At 30.1% G+C, this 22,971-nt stretch overlaps 1 protein-coding gene across 17 annotated transcripts in view; it reads right to left on the bottom strand.

Moving 5' to 3' along the window:
- LOC122514084 (potassium voltage-gated channel protein Shaker) overlaps window positions 1–22,971 on the bottom strand; it is a 172,705-nt gene that overhangs the window by 107,610 nt on the left and 42,124 nt on the right. The window contains exon 1 of one of the 17 annotated variants that reach the window (XM_043630733.1): window positions 4,350–4,652. The exons of the other annotated variants lie outside the window; for them this stretch is intronic. Coding sequence (XP_043486668.1) covers window positions 4,350–4,435 — 86 coding nt within the window. The 5' untranslated portion in view covers window positions 4,436–4,652. Of the gene's footprint in view, window positions 1–4,349; window positions 4,653–22,971 lie in introns of those variants that run through there. 17 annotated transcript variants of the gene reach the window in all.

The following is a 22,971-nucleotide window of genomic DNA, read 5'->3' as shown; positions in this document are numbered from 1 at the left end:
GCCCGTTCAATACTACGAAATTGTCGAGGATTTGGTTGAACTGTAACGCTAACCTCCTTTTCGTTCAGTCGATTCTTCGGAACTGACCCATCGATAACGTCTTGTCAAAGGAATATAAATAAAGATGAAAACTGGGTTAAATAAAGAACCTATATCAAAATTGTCTTTCCAAGTCCAGTTTCGATGGAAATAAAATTCTTTTTTTTTTAAATTGAAATAAAGGTCGTACTCTTTTTACCGACCTTATCGAAAAAGATTTAGCTCTGAAGATAGTCGCTGTTATAATAGACAACTATTTATGGTTACTTTAAACTTTAAGAAACTTCCATTCCAACAATATGTAAATTAGACAAATTTCCCTTGTAAAATGTATGAACGATGGATAAATAAACTATAGTTTATCTTAAATTGGTTTAAAAACAATTTAACCGAGAGACTTCGTCCAAAAATTTAATAAAATTCTACTCAAACACTTTTCCCCCTAGGAGATGTTTTAAAACAATATGGAATTCGAAATACGTTATTATATTTCAACCCATTCCTCTCTAACTATTGTGTAATTATTATTTAAGTAATAAAACTTATACAAAGATTCCAATCGAAATATAACATGAAAACAAGACGACAACGTTAATCCAATTATCCCCTTAGCTCATCGAAAACGAACGGTGTCACGTGGAATCCAAAACTACGAGACAGGATAAATGAACCATGATGATTCCTGAGAGTAATTTACAGAATCCAAAAGGAAAAAGAAAACAAAAAAAAAGAAAAAGAAAAAAGATAGCTAAGAAAGAGAGAAATAGTATTCGAATTAAGAGAGAAAAAGAAAAATTTACCGAGAAGTTTCTCGTAGCACGTGACGGATCGGTCAAACAAGGCTAATATTCACAATAGAAACGACTGAGTCGAATCAACTGTTGTCCGAAATGAAAGAAGACAGCAGGTAGACAGAAAGGTCGAGCGGGTCGAGCAGGTGGTACAGAACGACAAGTTCTGCCAAGTTATATATTATCTCGAATGAGAACAAAAAATGGATATTAATCGCGATAAAAAAAAACTATCTTTCTGACTTTCGTTTTAAATTGAATGTTTAAGTATAAGTTGAAATTTTGGTTATCGTTTCTCGAAAGGCAAATGAGTGACGCGAATGGTAGGACGGCGTCGGTATAACTGACTCCTCTCTCTTTCCTGACCCAGCATGCATAACCTGCTTTATGGCAGGTATAGTGGTAAGCAGGAGGAGGCGTTTCCATAGTTGGTCAGCAGGTTGACCGCGTACTTCTTTTCCTTTAGCAAAGCTCTGAGCTTGCAAGCTCCGTTTCTCGCGTGTGTATTCCACCACCTTTCCCACCTACTCCACCCACTCTCCTCCCCCTGCCCCTGCACCACCTTCGACAGGGTTGCAGAAAGAGCGAGAAGAAGGGTAAATGGTGCTGTACTCTACTAACACAGCACGCTATATTAGCACTACACCGAACCCCGTAACACACAAAACTCGGGGACTCTGTTCAGGTCGCCGTTTGTGGAACGGCGCCCTGCAGGGACGTCGAGGTGAGCCGCATACATGTCACCGACCTGTTCGACTACGGCCACAATCTGCCTGCTAACTTTCTCCCTCGCCCTCACCCTTTCTCTCTTTCTCGACCCCTTCACCCTCTCTCGCGGCCCTGTTCCACTATTCGAGATCGAGAGAACACGCACGGCATGTGTACCACGAGCAGCCAGGCTAATCCTTCATCGACATTCCCTACCGACGGAACGTGTTAATAATTGTATCGTTTACTGTTGCGGTATCGCTAAGGGAAAAAATTGATACTATTAACTTGATTGTTCAGTATTTTTTCTAAATGTATTTTAACTATATTATTCTCTTAATATTAGTATTATTAACTCGTATAATAAATTTCGTATATATTTCAATGTTCAATTATCTCTATGATTTAACGATGACACAGTTTACTTAAATTATCAACAAATTAAATGATTTAAAATGCACAAAGATATTTTATATACGATATATTGAATTATTATAATAATATGAATTAATGAACATTTGTGTTAAATGTGGAGATGTGTTTATGCATGTGTTTAAAATATTTTTGAAATAGAAGCGCCATCGAAGAGAATATCGATAAAACAACAAGCATAAACAGTTTCAAGAGTAACGAGTGTGCTACTACACGATTATACAAACACATATGTAAACACATATGCATACACACGTATATACAGATATTATATACATATAAATACCATTCGTACTCTATACTAACTTGATCTAGATATTTATAATGAACAGTAGGCAATCATGAAAAACGTTCATTCCTTTATCGACTTATTTTTTTTTTTTATTTCTTTTTCCTTTTTTTTTTTCCTAAAGATCATCTATCACTCATCATTCCCTGAATAGAATATTTTATACAGATACCTTATCGTAGATAAGATGTAGAAATGTAAAAATAACCATTTAAAAATATTTCGAATAGTTTTCATACGAAAATACGAATAAATAAATTGAAAATAAATATAAATAGAATTATTTACAATATCTTCTCTCGTTTTCTTTTTTTTTTTTTCGTACTAAAGAACTTTTCGAACGAAATAATTTAAATGTTAAAAATAAATGACCCGTTTCCAATTAAAACACGAAGAAAGAAAAGAGAAAAAAAAAGGAAAAATAAAAAAAGAAATAGTAAATAAATCAAACGTGAAAGATCTTCATCTTAATAAATACGATTCCTATCGATTAATATAAAATAACTTGGTTATTGTAGTACGCAATTGTGCTACCAGCAAGTTCCTACACACACGTTCGACGACCTAGTGAGAAACTCTTCGTATCATTGACATCGTTTGTGAAAAAAAAAAAAAAAAAAGAAAGAAAGAAACTTATAAAACGATGCAAAGGTTATGGGATCTCTTAACGCGCATAGATTTTCAATTTCTTCAACGAATAAAAAATACCATTTGACGATCATTTTTAAAGAATTATTTTTTCCTCGTAAAAAAAAATTATTTATTATTATTATTTAATATTATTATTATTAAAATATCGTATTTCGTATTTGCAATGAAACGTACAACACACATCTGGCGTCTGCGTGGTGTGGGGTAAAAGTTATTTCGAAAAAAAAAAAAAGAAAAAAAAAAAAGAAAAAAAGAAAGAAAAAGGTAAAGAAAAAAAAAGAAGAAAAATCATTTGATAAAAGTGTATGACGTGAGAAGTAATACTGCATATGCGTACATACAAGTAATACGTGTTATACCAAGAACGAATGCAGAGAAACGTTCGTTTGAACAACGGTGGAGAGGTAGGGAACATCGTGATTACCTGCAGGCAACCTCTGACCTGGGTCAATACTGCAAGGTTCAGTTGCCCCTCTTTCTCACGGATGCTATCCATCGAATTAGTATTTCTAAAGTGTCATTCGACGATCTATCGAGACTAAAGAAAATTTTCTTCGATCTTACAAGCCACCTGGCTGGATCTTAAAACAAATTTGTTCAACAAATTTGTTCAACAAATTGTTTCAACAGTTCAAAACATTACATTTTTTCCTGTTTTCCACGTGACCATACACACATACACACACACAACGTTTTACGTAATAATTAAAACGAGATTATATCTGAGTAACATTTGATATAGTTTTTTATTTTTTTTTTAATATACGAACTCACAAGTAGAGTAAAAAAAACAAAATACACAAGGAGAGAGAGAGAGAGAGAGAATGGGAGAAAGAAACGGGACACATATGTGAAAAGAAAAAGAAAATATATTAAAAAAAAAAAGCTCGAAAGCTTTCCTGGCTTATCGGTTTCCTTAAGCTTGCGTTAGATGGCGGAGGCTTACTCGAACCAACTTTATATCGGACACGTTCGATTTCGCTGCTCTTCTTAAACTCTATTTATAGAAATAAAAAAAAAGCCTCTACTAGAAAAAAAACCTTCTCGAAATTGAAAATGTACAAATTGGAGAAAAAGATAAAAAAGAAGACACATGCACGCGAGCGCGTACACAAAAGTATATTACAAACAAACACACATACACACGCGCACGCACACACATGCACGTAAACATAATATCCTTAGGCAGTTACAAATCATTGATTCAATTATTGAATTTATCGACTAATCGATTTATCAAGTTGTACTTTATCGAAATAACACAATGTTGAATTTAGTCTCGTCTGACTAAAAATAACATTCAATACGGAGTGTCGAAGAAGACGAAGAAAAAATCACAGGAAGAAGAAGAGGAGGAAGAGGAAGAAGAAGAAGAAGAAGAAGTCGATGAAAAATATCGAAAAAAAAAAAAAGGGAGGGGAATCGATCGGTTCCCTTACCTTTCCTTATAACTCGATGATTTACGTCGTTGTCTTTGTTGAAATACGGATACATTTACACAGGCACTTCCAACTGCAGCATGCATCGTGTTTTTTTTTTTTTCCGATTATTTAAATACAGATCAGCAAGATCCAAGTAAAACACATTAGAATACGCGAAGTAGGTGATACCTCTCGCGAGAAGACAGACAGGCCGATACACACACGTAAGCACGCCACGACGGACAATAATAGCACAATGATGATGATTATAATGATGATAATGATGATTACGATTGACGATTACAATGACAAGGCCATATATGAGGAAGAAAAAAAATGTTGATTGAAAAAAAAAAAAAAAAAAAAAGGTAAGAAAAAAATTAACGAAATAAAAATAAGGGAAAATAATAGGGAAATGAATTTCTATTTCACGAATGGCAATTGTTGGTTTCCTTCTTCAACGATGAACTTAACTACTCTCTCTTATTCCTATTCTTATTCTTACTATTATTATTATTATTATTATTATTATTATTATTGTTATTCTTCTTCGAAAGAGCTAACGATCATAATAATAATGCGACTCGAAAGAATTTAGTGTTGCATCTTTGAGTGTCATTCATCCACCACCCCACTACTACTATTTTTATTATACAATCCTCCTACTATAAACATAACTGCCCCTTCCATTTACTCTCCTTTAAAAAGAGGGGACGACTCTCACAGGTCTATCTATTTCCGTTCACTAACGTCACCAACCTAATCTAAGTGACATTAAATTCGATAGACAACTTCTTCCTCTCGAAATTACTTCATAAATTCTTACCCCTGTGTATATGTGTGTGTTTGATATATTACTTTAAAACAAAATATATATATATACGAGAGAATCGTAAAAAATTTTTTGAAGATTACAAATTTCTCTTCTATTTCTCAACGATATTATAAACAACAAAATTCTATATTATTATATATATTTATATATATATTATATACAACAAAATATATATATTATATATTATAAACAAAACAAAATAATTATATATTACAAAAAAAAATATATTATATATTATATACAAAAAAAAATATATATTATATATTATAAACAAAACAAAATAATTATATATTACAAAATAAAATATATTATATATTATATACAAAAAAAAATATATATTATATATTATAAACAAAAAAAAATAATTATATATTACAAAATAAAATATATTATATATTATATACAAAAAAAAATATTCTTAACAATTAAAAAAGAAGAAAGAAGAGAAAAAAAAAACAAATATTAGTTAAATTATTATTATACCTAGAAAACGCGAACAAAAAAAAAATACAATAAAAAAATCAAAGGAAATTGTTGACGTTTTCGAGTTTCTAAAAACGAACTGTAGAACCGAGAAAATGAATTTATTTCTCTCTCTCTCTCTTGGAAAATATTTCGTCCTAAAATCATGCGAAATAAAAATAGAACGAAATAAAATTGAACGTATGAGAAGGAGGCTGAAATAAATGGTTTTGACATACGCCCCTGAATAGTTCGTTTTCTCTTTCCTATGCACGTTTGGACGAGACGAGAGCTGATGTATATTTTGGAAACGAAGCTCGAAAGCTTTTGTCTGACCTCGGAATACCATTGCAAAACATTGACGGGCGTTTCGCCAAGAACTATGTTTGCTTCGTGGTTAACGATACAAATATAATTCGAGTCATTGATAAGTCAATAGTATGAACAATCCTTCCTTTTCGTGATCAAAATGACCTCTTTACCCTAATTCTTTTTTAACAATTTTTATAAATTAAATTATAAATATAAATAAACATATATAGACACCGTTTATACATCAAAAATCATAAATCATTAATTTTAAAAAAAGTAAATAAATATATTACGTTTACATACTCAGATAAATAAATTTTAATTCTTTAACCACACATTTATATCTTTTTCAAAATAATTCTTAATTGTATTATATACTATACTATATAATATTTGATTATTGTTCAGCAGCTTATACAAACATCTCAGGAACATTACAAACTAAATTACAAAGAAAGTTTAACGCTTGTATTCGCTTTATCTTTTCGTTATTGCTTTGAACCAATACTACTATACTACTATTATAGAACTATTATACTTTTATTTATTATTTACTATTTTCTTTTTACATTTATCTACTTACTGTGCGTTACTACTGATATAATGATAAGTTTAATAATAATTACATAATTTTAATTTTTGTTTTGTTTTATCTATATATTACATTGTACTATACTGTAATTAATGGCCTTTAGGGAGCCTAGGCTCTAGGGTCAATAAAATATTATTAAATAAATAAATAAATAAATATTATATATAGTATATATAAAATACACTTATTGTCTACAGTAGTGTATTTTTAAAAAATTAATAAAAAAAAAGAAAAGATATTAAGACAATAATCTTGCAATATTTAAATGGAAATAATTAAAATTAAAAATATTGAACTAATTAAAACTAGATATTTATAGATTAATATCAAAATAACACTAATGGGTTCATAACTATCTCAAGAGTTTAAATAAATATAATTCGTCTGGTCGGTATAAATGATCAATTAAGAGGAATATTTCCAAGCATTTAAAATATCTATCTAGTTGAAATAATATTTGTTAAATGTATACAATGGAAAACCCCATTAACCTATTCAAATTTGCCGTGACTATTGCGATTAAAGGTAACGTACACCACCCGTGGCATCATCTGTGGAATTTTATTTTTTTTTTCTTTCCTTTTTCTTCTCTTTTTTTTTATTGTGTTCCTTTGTATTTGCACGATATAATAAACACAATGATATCAACATCAAAAGAGATAAGAGAGCACACGGTTGAAGGATCGACTGTCAAAGAAATAAAATTGACGTCGTCCTTCCGTGAAAATCGACAACGTTACCAGGTTCGTTCGTTCGTTAGTTCGTTCGTACCGATGGTAGAAAACTTTTGTTTAGAACCGAGGACAATATTTTCTCATCTTGAAGCGTTTGCTTCGTATGAAAAGCTTTTTACCTCACGGACGATGAAACGTTAGCCCTATGACAATGTACAATCGGAACAATGAGCTTGGAAATCTTTTCACGCGAACATTTTAACGATCTAACGAAAACGTTTGAAAAGTGGTATAATAAACTACCCTACTCCCCCCCCACACACCCTGACTAATGTTATACTACTTTACTCTTTACTTATTTCACTCGCGAATACTATTTATTATCACACTTTAATAAATCAAATCTAAATAAATTTATATCAGATAATATAGTAGTATTTAAGAATTGAAATAATGGGTAGTATTTTTTTAATGATTCATTCGATCAATTATAATTGGTTAAATTTTATTCAATTTATTAATAAAAATATATTTCTATTATCAAAACATACTTAAATAAAAATTGTATTATTAAAAAATTAATATACCGTGACTTTAAATTAAATACAAATTTGTATAAATCTTTCCAATACTTTAAAGTGGAATAATTTATTGTACATACTTATCAATAATCAATTATAATTAACACATAAAAGATCGTTTTCTAAGTAAGTTTGATTGAAAATAAGTAATGTATTTATATTATTTTCCAATAAATTGTATTAAATTTATTAATAGAAATATATTTCTATTATCAAAATACTAAAATGAAAATTGTATTATTTAATTGTATTATTTAAAAATTAATACACCGTGACTTTTTAAATTAGATACAAATTTATATAAATCATTTTAATCATCTATACATAAATTGGAACAGATTAATGTATACACCTATCAATTATAATTAACACATTGAAGATCATTCCCTAAGTAAGTTCGATTGAAAAAATAAATAATGTATTTATATTATTTTCCCATAAAATTCATTCGATCAACTATAATCTAATAAATTGTGGTAAATTTATTAATAAGAATATATGTCTATTATCAAAAAATACTTAAATAAAAATTGTATTATTTAAAAATGAATATAAGTGACTCTAAATTAGATACAAATTTGTATAAATCATTTTAATCATCTATACATAAATTGGAACAGTTTAATGTATACACCTATCAATTATAATTAACACATTAAAGATCATTCCCTAAGTAAGTTCGGTTGAAAAAATAAGTAATGTATTATATTATTTTCCCATAAAATTCATTCGATCAACTATAATCGAATTTATTGTGTTAAATTTATTAATAAGAATATATGTCTATTATCAAAAAATACTTAAATAAAAATTGTATTATTTAAAAATGAATATATAATGACTCTAAATTAGATACAAATTTGTATAAATCATTTGAATCCTCTAAATTGGAACAGTTTAATGTATACACCTATCAGTTATCAATCATAATTAGCGCAACGATGAAGACGATCATTCCCTAAGTAGATTCGGTTTACACCGGTAGAATTCAGTACATTCCAAGCGAATAGAATTCCAAGCTAATTCCTCATGAACCAACGAAGCCACCACTGCGGAAACCGAATATACCTTGGCTTATCTACAGCTTCACGGATCTTAGCCAAGAAAGATAACCGAGATCATCCCGACTGCGACTTCTTCCAAGTGAAACTTCAAGTCAAACTTTTGATAGAAGGAATAAATCATATGGTGTCATACTAGTCGATTCTATCTGTTCGATGAAACCACTATAGATCTTATCTTAAAGTTGAAACATATCTTCTCATCTTGTTTTACGATATAAACAAATATTTCTTCTATTTGGAGTGAAAATAATTTGTTTAAATAATTTTTTTCTCTTATGATTATTCATGTCAGTTAATATAATTTTATCGTATTTATTTATAATCACGTTTTCTGCAAAGGTAAATCATTTTTCAGATTCATTTTTAAACCGAAAGATGTGTGTGTTTGTGTGAAAAATAATTCTTGAGATATTGTATACTTTCGTAGTTATTATTATTATCTCATCATTAATTTTTAATTGAAAAATATTTAATTACTGTTAACAAGTACGACAGTTTTAATAATTAATAAACAAAATAATAATAATAATAATAATAATAATAATAATAATAATACGATAAAAAGAAAAACTATCCCTAATAATTAACGTAAATATTATTTGTGTTATCGTATACACAATATTACACTTACAACTTGAAATATACCACATAATATTTAATACGTATTATAATAAATCTCGAGCAACTAACAAAGTTAATGAAATTTTCAAAGTTGGAACGTGCCAAGTAGGAAATAGTTCCAAATTGTTCTCGGTTACCTCTTACCTCTTGCATATTTACTAAGCAAAAATGATCGTACCTCGGTTCAGTCGGTTTAGTGTGATTACTATCCTTGAGAAAATAAAACCAAACGATGAAAGTTTGTTTGTAATAGAATACGAATGATGAAAACGACGACAACTTTGACGACGACGACGACGAGGACAACTTTGACGACAACTACCAAGACGACGTTGAAGACGACGACAAGGTCTAATGACACCTGAGCAAGTGCTTTCATTAAAATCGGCCCTAATTGCGGAGATACGACCGTTAGTGCTTAACAAAGCTCTGCATTCGTAAGACCATGAAACGTTGAATCAACCAAGTCATTCGTATAAGCATCTTCTCTCTCTTTCTCTCTCTTTCTCTCTCTCTTTCTCTCCTTTTTTCTTTCTTTCACTCGCTCTCACCCTTTCTCTTTCTTTCTTTCTTTCTGTGTATACGACCTTCTTTCTAATTTAAAAAAAAGAAAATATTCTCGAGCGACTGTACGCGTAAACGCAACCCTTTGAACTTTTTCTTCGTTTAAAAAAAAAAAAACAGCAAAAACAAGAATGAAAGGAAATAAACGAAAAAAAAGAAAAAAAAAACGGAAAAAATTTAAAATCGTTATCGACTGGGGCGAGTTCTCTTTTTCCTATTTTTCTTCCTACCTCATTATATCATTCGTTTTGTAAAGAAAAGAAAAAAAAAAAGAGAAAAAAAGAAAACAAAATGTGAAAATAACTTTAGTTGTATCGTCGTATCTCTTTTGAAATATCAAACCGTTTATTTTTCTTTTAGTTTTTACGAAACTAGGAGATTGAGGGGTGGTGAGGGGGGGGGAGAAATAAAGAAAGATCAAAGAAAAAAGGGGAGAGAAAAAAACATATCATCTCGTTCGTTTAAAGTTCGACAAATGTATTTGAAAATTTTTCTTCGAACTTATCAAAGTGAAGAAATAAAAAGTCGAAAGAATGAAGAGAAAGAATGAGTAAGAATAAATAAAAAAGGAAGGAAGGAAGGAAGAAAGAAAGAATTGCTTGAATCTCATTCTGGAAAGGTCAAGAAAGAATAAAAGGTCTAAGTTCGACGTACGAAAACCGATCGACCGATAAATCTCTCCAACTTACTCTGGTTTGTTATTTTTCAAAGAGATTCGAATGGTACATAATCCGGCATTACGCTAACGAAAAAAGATAAACTATCGATAGAATTCTTCTCCGAAGGAATTCCACGAGAAACCGTTATCTAAGAATATACATATTTCTTTACCTATATTCCTATAAAAAAAAAAAGAAAAAAAAAGAAAAATAAAATTCAAACAAAATGTACAAAAATTCAAACAAAATGTATACAAAATTCAAATAAGACTACGCGTATGACAAATAAAAATTAAATATCCCACGATATAAAATAATCCCAATTAGAGAAATACTTTTCTTTTTTCTTCCTAAAGAAAATATATTAAAATAAAAATAAGAATAATATCCTTTTTTTCCCCTAATTATTGGAAAAACAAAAATTAAAAAAGAAAAAAAGGAAAGTAAAAAAATAACGAGTAAGAATAATAAGAAAAATGATAACAAGGAGAGTAATAAAAGGATAATATTTAAATAAACAGAAATATATGTATATATATATACAAAAAAGAAAATAGAAGAGAAATATAAATACAAATTCCATAGGAATAAAAATATTCGAGTGACGTTAGAAGAGAGAGAGAGAGAAAGGAAAATAAAATAGAAATGCACGTGAACGCACACACACATACACATAGAGAGAGAGAGAGAGAGAGAGACAAAGACAGATGAAAAGAGAGAGAGAGAGAGAGAGGGAAAAGAAAGATATATAAAGAAAGGAAGAAAAATGAAATGAGAAAAAGAAAAAAAAAAAGAAAAAAAGAAGCAAGTCCGTTGTGGGTACGAGGTAAGCTGTAGGAACCAGCAGAGTACCAACAGCAGCAGTAACAGCAGCAGTAACAGCAGCAGCAGCAGCAGCAGCAGCAGAGCAAGCAGGGCACAAAGCGGGGCAGAGGGATATGTCGCAATGCGTCTTGACGTCACGAACGTCGTTGGTGGGATTCGCCGGTGGATTGGCGGGGGTTGGATGAGCGTCGTGGCGCGCGCGTGCTCGAAACTCTGTGAAAATGTTGGTGAGAATAAGTGAGTGAGTGAGTGAGTGAGTGAAGTGGAATGGAATGAAAGAAAAAGAGAGAATCGGAAAACAAGAAAGTTAGAGAAAGAAAGAGAGTGATGGAAAATGGGGATGATGGGGAATAAAAGGGGTAGGGGAAGGACTATATGCACGTGCACCAAATGCATCATCATCATCATCATCATAATCATCATCATAATCATCATCATCATCATCACGACGACGTCCTCCTTGGTGCCGTTGCACCCCGCCATCTATCGGTTGCACCTTCAAAGAATTCTCCTAACGTTTTCCTCGTTGAAGCTGGTAATCGTCCCATCCCTCTCTCGAGTCCACCCTCCTCTCTCTCTCGAGGCCCTCCCCTATTACTATTTCATTTTACAAACGAGCTTAAGTGGAATTATTTCTAAAGCTCCCCTCCCCCCTACCCTACCCTCCCCCCCCCCCCACTTTTCCCTATTTCTTTTTCGTTTTTAACTTTTTTATTTCCCCTCTCCCTCCCCCGCCTCTCTATTTTTCCCCCACTACCACCACTGACTCATTCCGCACCCCTTCCCCTTCTTCTCCTTTAAAAACCATTCGTCTAGTTTTTAACTAGCGTCGTATATTGCGAGTTATACTTTACGGGTGGAGGGGGGGGTTTTTTTTCCCTTTTCTTTTGTTTTCTATCAGGTTTCAATATTTATGGAAAACTTTCTTAAAATATCCGAACTTAGGTACATTTGATTGAATAAAATCTCGATCTTAGACTTTACTGTAATCTTATAAAGGAAGATTATATTTTTCTTCTATTGAAAATCTATGGTTTTTCGTTTTTTTTTTGTTCTTTTCCACGAGGACGGGGGAAAGAAAATGTCTGCAATATTTTTCTTTTTTCTTTCTTTTTTTTTTATCTCTTTAGGACAAAATATCCTTCATCCCTTATTTAAATCTGGATTACATTTCTAATGGAAGATTACTTCCTTGGGAAGATCTGTATTTGAAAAAAACTTTGATACTTAATTACTAATAAATACGAACTCGTTAAAAGATTTATATATCATTTGTCCGAGTTTTCAATGGAAATGTCTTGTGTTCGAAAGGGGAACAAGAAAAAAAAAAAAAAGAAAAGAAATATAAGAAGAAGAAGAAGAAGAAGAAAAAGAAGAAGAAGAAAATATGAAGCAGATACTTTTACCTCTGTGGTTTCTCATTTAATTCATTCTATCTGTTTTACGAATCGTAGGCAACGTTTTAACGAAGAGGACGAGGAAAAGGACGATCGATGATCCGGGCCGAGCGTCGTTTTAAGAAAAAACTTTCGCGAAAGCTGCCGCTTAACGAGAATTCAAACGAAAGAAGAAGTCTCTCTCTCTCTCTCTCTCTCTTTCTCTCTTCCCTTTTTCTTTCCATCTTCCCTTTTTACTTGTAGTAACCTCAAAGGACCGAGGCTATTCCGGTCCTACTATTTCTTTCCACGGTAAACGTCAGAAATATGAAAAGTGCATAGTCCGGTTCAACCAAGTGTATCGGTTTCTGAGATACTTCTTATAAAGATTTTGTTGACAGGATAAAAAGAACAAGAAATATTTGTCCGTATCATTTCTAAATACAAATTATAACCTTAAACTCGTTTATAATCGTTAAATAAATAAATTCTAATCATTTGTTAATCGATTATTTTGTTTGTTAACATCAAAAATAGAAAAGTATCGAAAAAAGTAGTAATAGTCATTTCTAAATACAAATTATAACGTTAAACTCGTTTATAATCGTTAAATAAATAAATTCTAATCATTTGTCAATCGATTATCTTGTTTGTTAACATCAAAAATAGAAAAGTATCGAAAAAAGTAGTAATAGTCAATATTAAGTCAAACAAGGAAACCCGTCGAGTAGTAAGAGCGTAAGTAGTAATATCCGAATTTGATCGGACAGACAGACGGCCATTTGTATACGCGTTAAACGCGTTCGGTTTCGAATTAATCTTAAACTATTACTCAATTAAATATATGTTTCAAATATATCTAATATTTAACATGAAAAATAGGAAAGTATCGAAAAAATAAGTAGTAATAGTCGATATTAAGTCAAACAAGGAAACCCGTCGAGTGGTAAGAGCGTAAGTAGTAATATCCGAATTTGATCAGACAGACAGACGGCCATTTGTTAAAAGCGTTCGGTTTCGAGTTAATCTTAAACTATTACTCAACTAAATATATGTTTCAAATATTTCTAATATTTATTCGATTAACTTTAGATAAATATGTAAATTTGGATGTTAGATAGTTTTTCTCAAGTTTTTATAAGACGACCCAGATAAAATTGGACGTGTGGTTAAACGTAAGTAGATCTTATTCACAAAGAGACATTTTCAATCCTACGGGTATACATATTCCGGTTTCGTTTAAAGAGTAAAGTAAACATTCAGCATTTAAAAGCACGTAGCCATCTCGTTCAACGATTCTCCAGGTAGATACACGTGTAAACACATAGGACACACTTGAAAATCAACTTTGACCGGCAAAGAGGTGAGTCCCTGTTCAGTGGCTATATGCAGTGGATAACAGAGAATCATGGATAACGATTAGTTTACCAAACGCATTGCGGATGAAGCCTACCATTTGTTTCGCTACCAACCAAGTAGATGGCTCCACCCACGCGTGCTACGAGTCCTACTACTTCTGAACGATATAATCCCCTGAGCAAGTAAAACACAATGTGAAGAGAAAGGGCAAGGGTACGTGTCTTTCTATGCAAATGTATGTGTGTGTATTTATGGGTAAATATATATGCAGATAGGAGGGTTAGTTTATCAAGCTGAGAACTAGTTATATACGCGTACACACGTGTGCACGTGCATAACGAACTTATAGACCATCTAGAAAATCTTAAATGTAGACTTAAACGTATCCTTATTTCTATACCGATCGTCATGAATGAAACGAATTTGCACTTTTCTAATATATACGTAAAGAAAATTTACCAAACATTAATCTTCGCGAGTATTTTAATCGTGATCATTTACGAACTAGTTGAATTACGTTTAAGTATCTTATACACAATTTTCAAGTATATTTCTCGTTAGGATGATGATTACGAATGTATTGAATTATGATTGAATGTCTTCAATAATTTTCATGTATTTTGCGTTAGATCAAGGAATACAAAATACAACAGACACGCGTATCGAAGCGTTGAAATTATCCTAGATAAGAAAAATATTGTATGATAGGGTTGAAAATAATTCGTGGGTCGGAATGAATGTTGTGTATGGTTAGAAAAAGATATAAAGTTTGAGATAAATCCTTGACACTTATTTAACTTTGGTTCAAATAACAGGGCACACTTGTAAACTTTTCGATATCCCTTTGATGTGATTCAATCTAAAAAGGCGAAATCCTTTCGCAGGTGACCTTCGATAAAACTGATCGTGCTGACGATTAATCGATAGAAGACCACTAACGGGTAAAGATGCCTGTTAATATTTACACTTCGATGCCGGAGGTAGGTATTCAGCCAATTATCGATACCGACTACAGCTCGATGCCAATTTCCGTAACGATATTTTCGAAGAATTAAGTAAACGACCAATCCCTTCGAGTTACGAAATATTTCGATAATCGTTCTGTAAACCTATAAATAATACATATACATATTAATACATATAAATTCGGATACGTGATGTAGAATACGATTTCGCGGAAAACAACAGTTGTCGTACAAATGATTCGTAACAAATTACAATAGCTCCGATTACATTCGTTTAATTGAAGCATACAACAAAATTCGAACAATATAGATATACCAAGAAAATTATTTAAAACTATAAAAAAAACTAATTAAAAAAGTAAATTAGACAAATGTTAATTTGAATTGTTAATAAATGATGACATATTATTGTTGAACAATTTCAAATTCGATACAATGGTTTACTGGATGTTAATTTTAATTCATGATATTGTATCTAACTTCGAAATGTTTTGACATAGGAAACTTCAATAGTTTGCGAATCCAACAAGGCTCTTAAATCATTCAAGATTCTCACACCGAGAATCTTGACACTGTCCAAGTGTATCATAGAGTAAAGTTTACTTAAGTACTGCGCCAGTCGCTGCGTCGGAGACTTTTTGAGTTTGGAAAATTCGTCCTGAATAATCATCGTCTTACAAATGTAATACTACCGAAATACAAGTGTATCCAAATTTTCCATTTCGATTTCTTAGTTTACGAACGAACAAACAAAAAATATTCTCTCTTACATTTCATACGAAAATTATTATTTGATAAATATTTCTATTTCAATTTTTATTATTTTTATATTTAATTTTATTATTTTTATAAAACAATATTTATTATTTAAATTGAGGATATTATTGTTGTTGTTGATAGATTTTAGAATATATATATAATATTATAAAGCACAGTGATATTCGCATCAACGAATGTCAACACACATTCGCTGCCTGCGGCAAAGTGCATCCGCAAAGCGCATCTGCACGTCACATACAGCACTCTCTGCACATAGGAATCGAGTTAATGGGAGTAAACCTCCCTTGGGAAAGTTTGTTACTACAACAGGGAAGGAACGGAGGACTAAGATCGGCCGATACTGTAATGTCTAGTTCACCGTGTATAATTAAACAATGATTTATAGTATCTCGTTTCAAACCGTACATTAACAAATTCTTATATCTATTTAATAAAATAAAACACTATAAGACACAATAATAATTGAATCCTAACAAAACGATTACAATTGAAAACACGAAAACGAAAATATATATCTTTGTTTAATAAAATAATAAAAATTTGTTTCGTTAAGAAAAATATATATACTTTATCTTGTAAAAAAGTAAATAATACCATTTATCCAATCAATCAGCTCTAAATAAATAAAATCTATACTTTCCAATTGTGTTCAAAATATTAATAATCAAAATCAAAATCCAATAATAATATAATTATCTTATTAAATAATATATATATATATAACTAAATAAATAACATTTTATTTGTTTATTTATTTATTTATATTTATAAACAGACGTAAAGATTGATTAGCTTTAAATAAGAAAAGAAAGAAGAAAAACAACCACGTTGTATCCGTTGTAAATTTTGTGGAATTTCTTGTGGATTTTTGAGAAAAGCTTGATGATTGGCTATTAGAATCGTTTCTAATTAGCATCAATGGAAGATATGATTTAGTAGAACATTGTAACACGTCATATATCGTGCAAATCATGGACGTGCAGGACACGTTGATTGGAAGCGTATTGTGTCGATCTTTCAGTTTCAGTCTATCCCAGGCAAACTTCGTACACGCGATTCAACGTCGATCGAGTAACGAGGACTGCGGATTTCGCTACTCTGACACTTCAAGGCTCTAAATATGAAATTTAACGATACCTACTGTTATCTATATAATTCCCCCCCCCTTCCTCCTCCTCCTCCTCTCATACGTGCACACATACATTCTGATTATCAGAATTACTTTGTTTTTTTTTCAAATAAATATTTCCAATGTTTCGAATAATAATTGAACCTAAAACAATAATCCAATCAATTCCCCCCCTCCTCCTCCTCCTCCCCTCGTACGTGCACACATACATTCTGATTATCAGAATTACTTTGTTTTTTTTTTCAAATAAATATTTCCAATGTTTCGAATAATAATTGAACCTAAAACAATAATCCAATCAATTGCTTCCGATATTAGCAGTAAATTTTGTCGAAGATTTTGATTCATTTACGATTTTATTGATGTATATTTGGAAAAATTTAATAAATTTTTGTTAATACATATGTCGATTTTTATTGGAATTATGAAATGTGTATAAAAATACTAATTCTTTTCTCTCCCCCACTCCTTAGTTTCAAAAATACATACTTGCTATACCTATTTGGACAAATGTGTGCCAAATTGGCTCATTTTTATAGCTGCTCGTTTTACGCACATCTATTTCCTGTTCGTAGAAGTGTAGCTTAAAATACTTTCACGTCTCTATCTAATAAAAGACATATTGAAAAATGGTTGAATTGTAGAATTCTAAGAATCATGCTAAAGAAATAGAAGTAAGAACGTTTGTGTTAAATGTAATTTACAAAATCTGTATAAAATGTATTTTAAAAACAAAATATATATTCATTAAAAATATTTTCATTTTGTTTAAAATATCTTCGATTTTGATGTTTGAGAATTAAATTGACTCATTTCAGGCATAATTAGATAATTATATCCAACATCCGTTAATTTAGTGTTAATTGAATTAAAATATTTGTTATGTAATGTTAATGGAAATAATTAAATTGATATGTACACGCACACACACACTCACAAGCAGAATAAGAAACTTTTTTTTCCCATTATTCCAATGAGTGAGAAAATATATGAATGAACAATATTTTCTTACTCGGGACTCCGGTATTTTTTCCTTTTTTTTTCTTCTTCTTCTTTTCCTTCCATTTCTCCTGCGGTATTTTACAGTCTCATTTTATCTCTTGGAACAGTGACGTGACAGTAAAGTTCAACTTTAACACAAGTAACCGCAAAACGTCGTCGAAGGATTCACCGTGTTTTCTTTCTCTCTCTCTCTCTCTCTCTCTCTCTCTTTCCGAGTATTCCCTAAAGTGTCTGTAAAATGGCTAACGTACTGAAAAATATCGGTAATACTTTTCACGAACGATAAATCTTCTCGCGGACACTGTCAAGAATAATATTCAATGATGTATTAAATAAAACGATCTATCAATAATTCCAATAAATGTAAATGCACGTGCAAATACAAAAAAAAACAAAAAGAAAAGGTTTCCATTTACGTTAATTAAATAATATTTGTAAAATATTCACGATAAGAATAAAAAGGTGAATAAAAAATAAATATGAAAAACAAAAAAAAAATACAAAATATAATATAATATAACGCGATAGAAGAAAAGTTAAGGAAAAAGAAGTGTCTCGATAAGATTTTCAACGTGAAAATGTTAAAGTTCCATACCTTAATCTACTTGTCTGACATACGAAGTAGTCAAAGCTTTCGAAGAAAGTTTTCAAGATCGTAGTATACGATTTGTTCGTCTAAGAAAATTGATATTCACGAAAATCTATCAAAAGAAAACTCGAAATAACTTTGATCCATTTTACATGTGCACAAAGTTATTTCTTTTTTTTTTTTTTCTTTTTCTTCTTTTTCCAAAAAGGGAGATATTTACAAGTAAGAAATTATTCCTTTACGAAAACCTGTTGCTTTTTAAGGAGCTCATATTTTATGTCTTCTCTTAAGTTACAACTTTTAACGCGATGAGATACCTTAAAATATTCATTTGACGATAAAACTCTTAATTAAAAGAACAAAAATAAAGAAGTCAATTAAATCTAATTAATGAAACACACACAAACGTTACATATATATATATATAACTCGACATTATTATATTAAATTATTGTATCTTCAAATATAAATAACATTATTATTTTATATATCTAATATCTAAAATACATTCATATTTTTCATATTAATCCTTTCATTATTAACGACCCATTTACTGATCGTCCATGCAAAAATCTGCTAAAAACAAATGACCCATATAAAACTCGTAAACCTTTATAGAAATATTTCATTAAATTATATTTTCATTATACTTAATGAATTTTATATTGATATACCATTTGGTCAGAGATATGAACAAATATTTCCTTTTATTATTTTTATTTTAAAAAATATCTACGCATTTTTGTTTAATTATTTATCTTTGATCAATCCAATTCTAATACAAATATATCATTGTATTAATATTAAATATATTTATATTAATTCAAAAATTGATCTGAAATAACTTAAAAACTCTAATAGTTCATAACACTCATAATACTCGTTAGGATCTCATTGAACGACCACTCAACAAAATAAGAAAACAAATTGAAGGCGGCCCAACCACGAAACTTAACTTTCACCTTCTTTTACGAGCACTTGCAAGAGCTTCTTCCTAACATTTAATGCTCATGAAACTCACCCCGATAAAAATATATTCCCACGCTAAACCCCCTTAAACACATTTATCCCCTTATCCACCCCCTCTCCTCTCTCTTTCTCTTTCTCTCTCTCTTTTATCTTTATCTCTTCCTTAAACATCATTCAGCATCTTTTGTTACGAAAAAAAAATTAATTTAATTAATTTAAATATTAATTATAATAAATATTTTCTAAAATTGTAATTATATAAATTATTAAAATAATTATTATTGTATTTTCATGCTGCAAATCAGAAATAGGAAAATAAAAAATCTATTAAATTGAGAAATCAGTGATTCTTTATCACAAGTTCACGTAAATTACCCACATAAAAACGTCGAAGCTCTTTAGAGGCCAGGTGCACGTACATGTATGTATGTGTGTGTGTGTGTGTGCTCCACTTGATGGCAATTAATTACCCTAACTACATAGATTGATGGATCCAACGTAGGACCGATAAAACGTAACGTCATTTTAAATTGGAAATCGTAACCCACCCTGACGAAACTAACGACCAGACAACCAGACTGATATCACACTTTAATGCAATATTTTTCTAAACGTTTTCGTATTTTCCTCACTCTCATTCCTATTTTTCTTTCTTTTTTCTTCTCTTTATTTTTTATTTTTTATGTAAAACCATGGTATGTATATACGACCTTTGTAAATATTTTCAACGTAATATATGCGCATGAACTATCATAATATTATCTTTAAAATGAAAATCGTATAATCTGTATTATATTAAAATTCAATTACGATAAGTTTCAATGTAATTAATAAAAACAAAAAGTAATTAGGACAGACATTATAAGTTAATATTATTTAAAAATAAAAATAATATAAAATATATACATAATATATATATATATATATATATATATATAATAGTCAAGTGTAATCATTTATTATTATATTTATTTACTAATGTGATCCGTGTACGAGGACCGTTCATGAAAAAAGCCCATATGAACGATCGTTTTACCCATACAAAGGGGAAGATGGGGGTGTATCTTACATCATGCAACGATACGTGTATGCGAATAAATTTAAATTAAACGATACTCGTTGCCGAAGTATAATTTAACGAAATGATTAAAATATTATAAAATTCGTTATTCCTAAATTTATCGTTAAATAAATATATAATATAAATTTAAAATAAATATAAAATAATATATAATAAAAAAATTTTATTTTTATTTTATAATAAATATATAAAATAATATAAATTTATATATATAAATTAATTAATATTATATTAATAATAATATAATAATAATATAATTTAATTAATATTAAATTAATTAATATAATAATAATTATTTTATATTTATTATATTTATATATATATATATATATTAATTATTATATTTTAATTAATTATATTTATATATATAAATTTGGATTTAATAAAAAATAAAATAAAAAAAAATTCCTTTCAAAAAGAAGACTTTTTTCAATGGTAATAATAGGAAGTAAGGTTTGTTCGGTAAGTAAACATCCTAGATTTATAATCGGAAGCGGAAAATCCATTTTCCTAGAGTAGAGAATGAGGTGAACTGCAAAGATAGTAAAGTGGGTTGGTAGGTTTTCTCACGGTTAGGAAAAGTTCGAGGGGCTGCTTGGCACGACTCGACTTCTCAAACTCTGTTCGTCACGTTGGAACGGAGAAGAAAAGAGGACGTGAAAAGAAATAAAAAAAGTAAAGGGAAAAAAGGAAAAAAAAAATAAAAAAGAAACGAATCTTTCGATGGTTGAGGTCTCGATTGGTCGCCAATTTATAGAACAGTTTGCCAAGCTGTCCGGTGGTTACATTTGGCAACTTCATATCACTTATGGTTGTTATGGGATCTTCCAGTTGGCAATGATTCGAAATACTTTTGATATACACTCAACTATACTTACTACGTATACATTACCACCATTCATGCATGAATCATTATACTTGATATTACATCGAATAATCGTACTTTTTCTAGATACTATCCATGAATTTGCTATCTTTACGTTAGAACAAATTTCTTTGACCTAAAAAGATAATTCTGCTGAATTTTCTTGAAATTAAATGCTAACCCGTGTTATTACTCGACAAATTATTCTATATTCGTATTTTATAACATTTTATTACTTCCAACATATATTTCAAGGATTATTCTAACACACGAGCTCACAATAATTCAACTCTATCAATTAAATTAGAAATCGTTAATCAACGAAATTAACGAGAAATTAAATAAAAAATATTATTAAATCGTCTTGGAAATTTATAATAAAAAATATACATATATATAAACAAAAAAATATATAAAATAAATGCATAAATATATAAATTATAATAAATATATCAAAAGTGTAAAATATTTTTTGCCAACTAAAATGAAAAAAAAAAAGTGCCCATTTTTATTCCAATCAATGATTCTAATTTCTTTGATAATTCCAATGTTCAAAGGGACATTGTTATAAATGAAACGCGTGGGAGTATCACGTGCAAGCAAACCATTTCTACTTAGAAGATATTAAACTAAGATCAAGAACACGGAATAAAGCTATGAAATAAGGAAATAGCGAGAGAATTGTCAAGACGTTCCGCTTTTCAGGAAAGAAAAAACATATGGAAGACACTTTTACGAGTTTTAATGGGAACAGAAAATAAAACGAGAAGTTAGGAGAGGGGAGGTTGAATACTTTATCGGTTGTGTTTTATTAACTTGACATTATATGTATATCTCTTTCTCTGTTTTACTCACGCACACACACACACACACACACACACACATGCATACATGCATACACATCCACAAAATTTACGTACACATATTCGTTAACTCGTTAACTCGTTAACTCTGTCTTTCTCTTGCAAAACCAACGAACTGCATGAGAATGCAATACGAATCCCACAGTTTGAACGGTTTTTTTTTGTTCCTTCCGCCGAAGGTTGGAGAATGCACTCGGGATGGAACACGTTTTGGATAAGTTCCAACATAAAATTGATACGTACTCATCGTTGTAGATAATATTCGGTAGACCGTGAAAATAGACCTTTCCCTTGTATTTTTTTTGTTTTCTTTTGGTTTGTTTTTTCGTATCGTTCGATCTAAAACTACTCAACACTGGAACCAATCTTTGTCCGACAATAAAATATATTGAGTTCTACGAAAATAAAGAATATACAAAAAATTACGTTGATTAATATAAATATCTGACCTAAATTAATTCTATATATTTTTT

Source organism: Polistes fuscatus, unplaced genomic scaffold, assembly GCF_010416935.1.
Source record: "Polistes fuscatus isolate 324 unplaced genomic scaffold, CU_Pfus_HIC Scaffold14, whole genome shotgun sequence".
Classification (NCBI taxonomy): domain Eukaryota; kingdom Metazoa; phylum Arthropoda; class Insecta; order Hymenoptera; family Vespidae; genus Polistes; species Polistes fuscatus.
The sequence above is the reverse complement of the archived record's forward strand: the minus strand, read 5'-3'. Positions and strand labels throughout refer to the sequence as shown.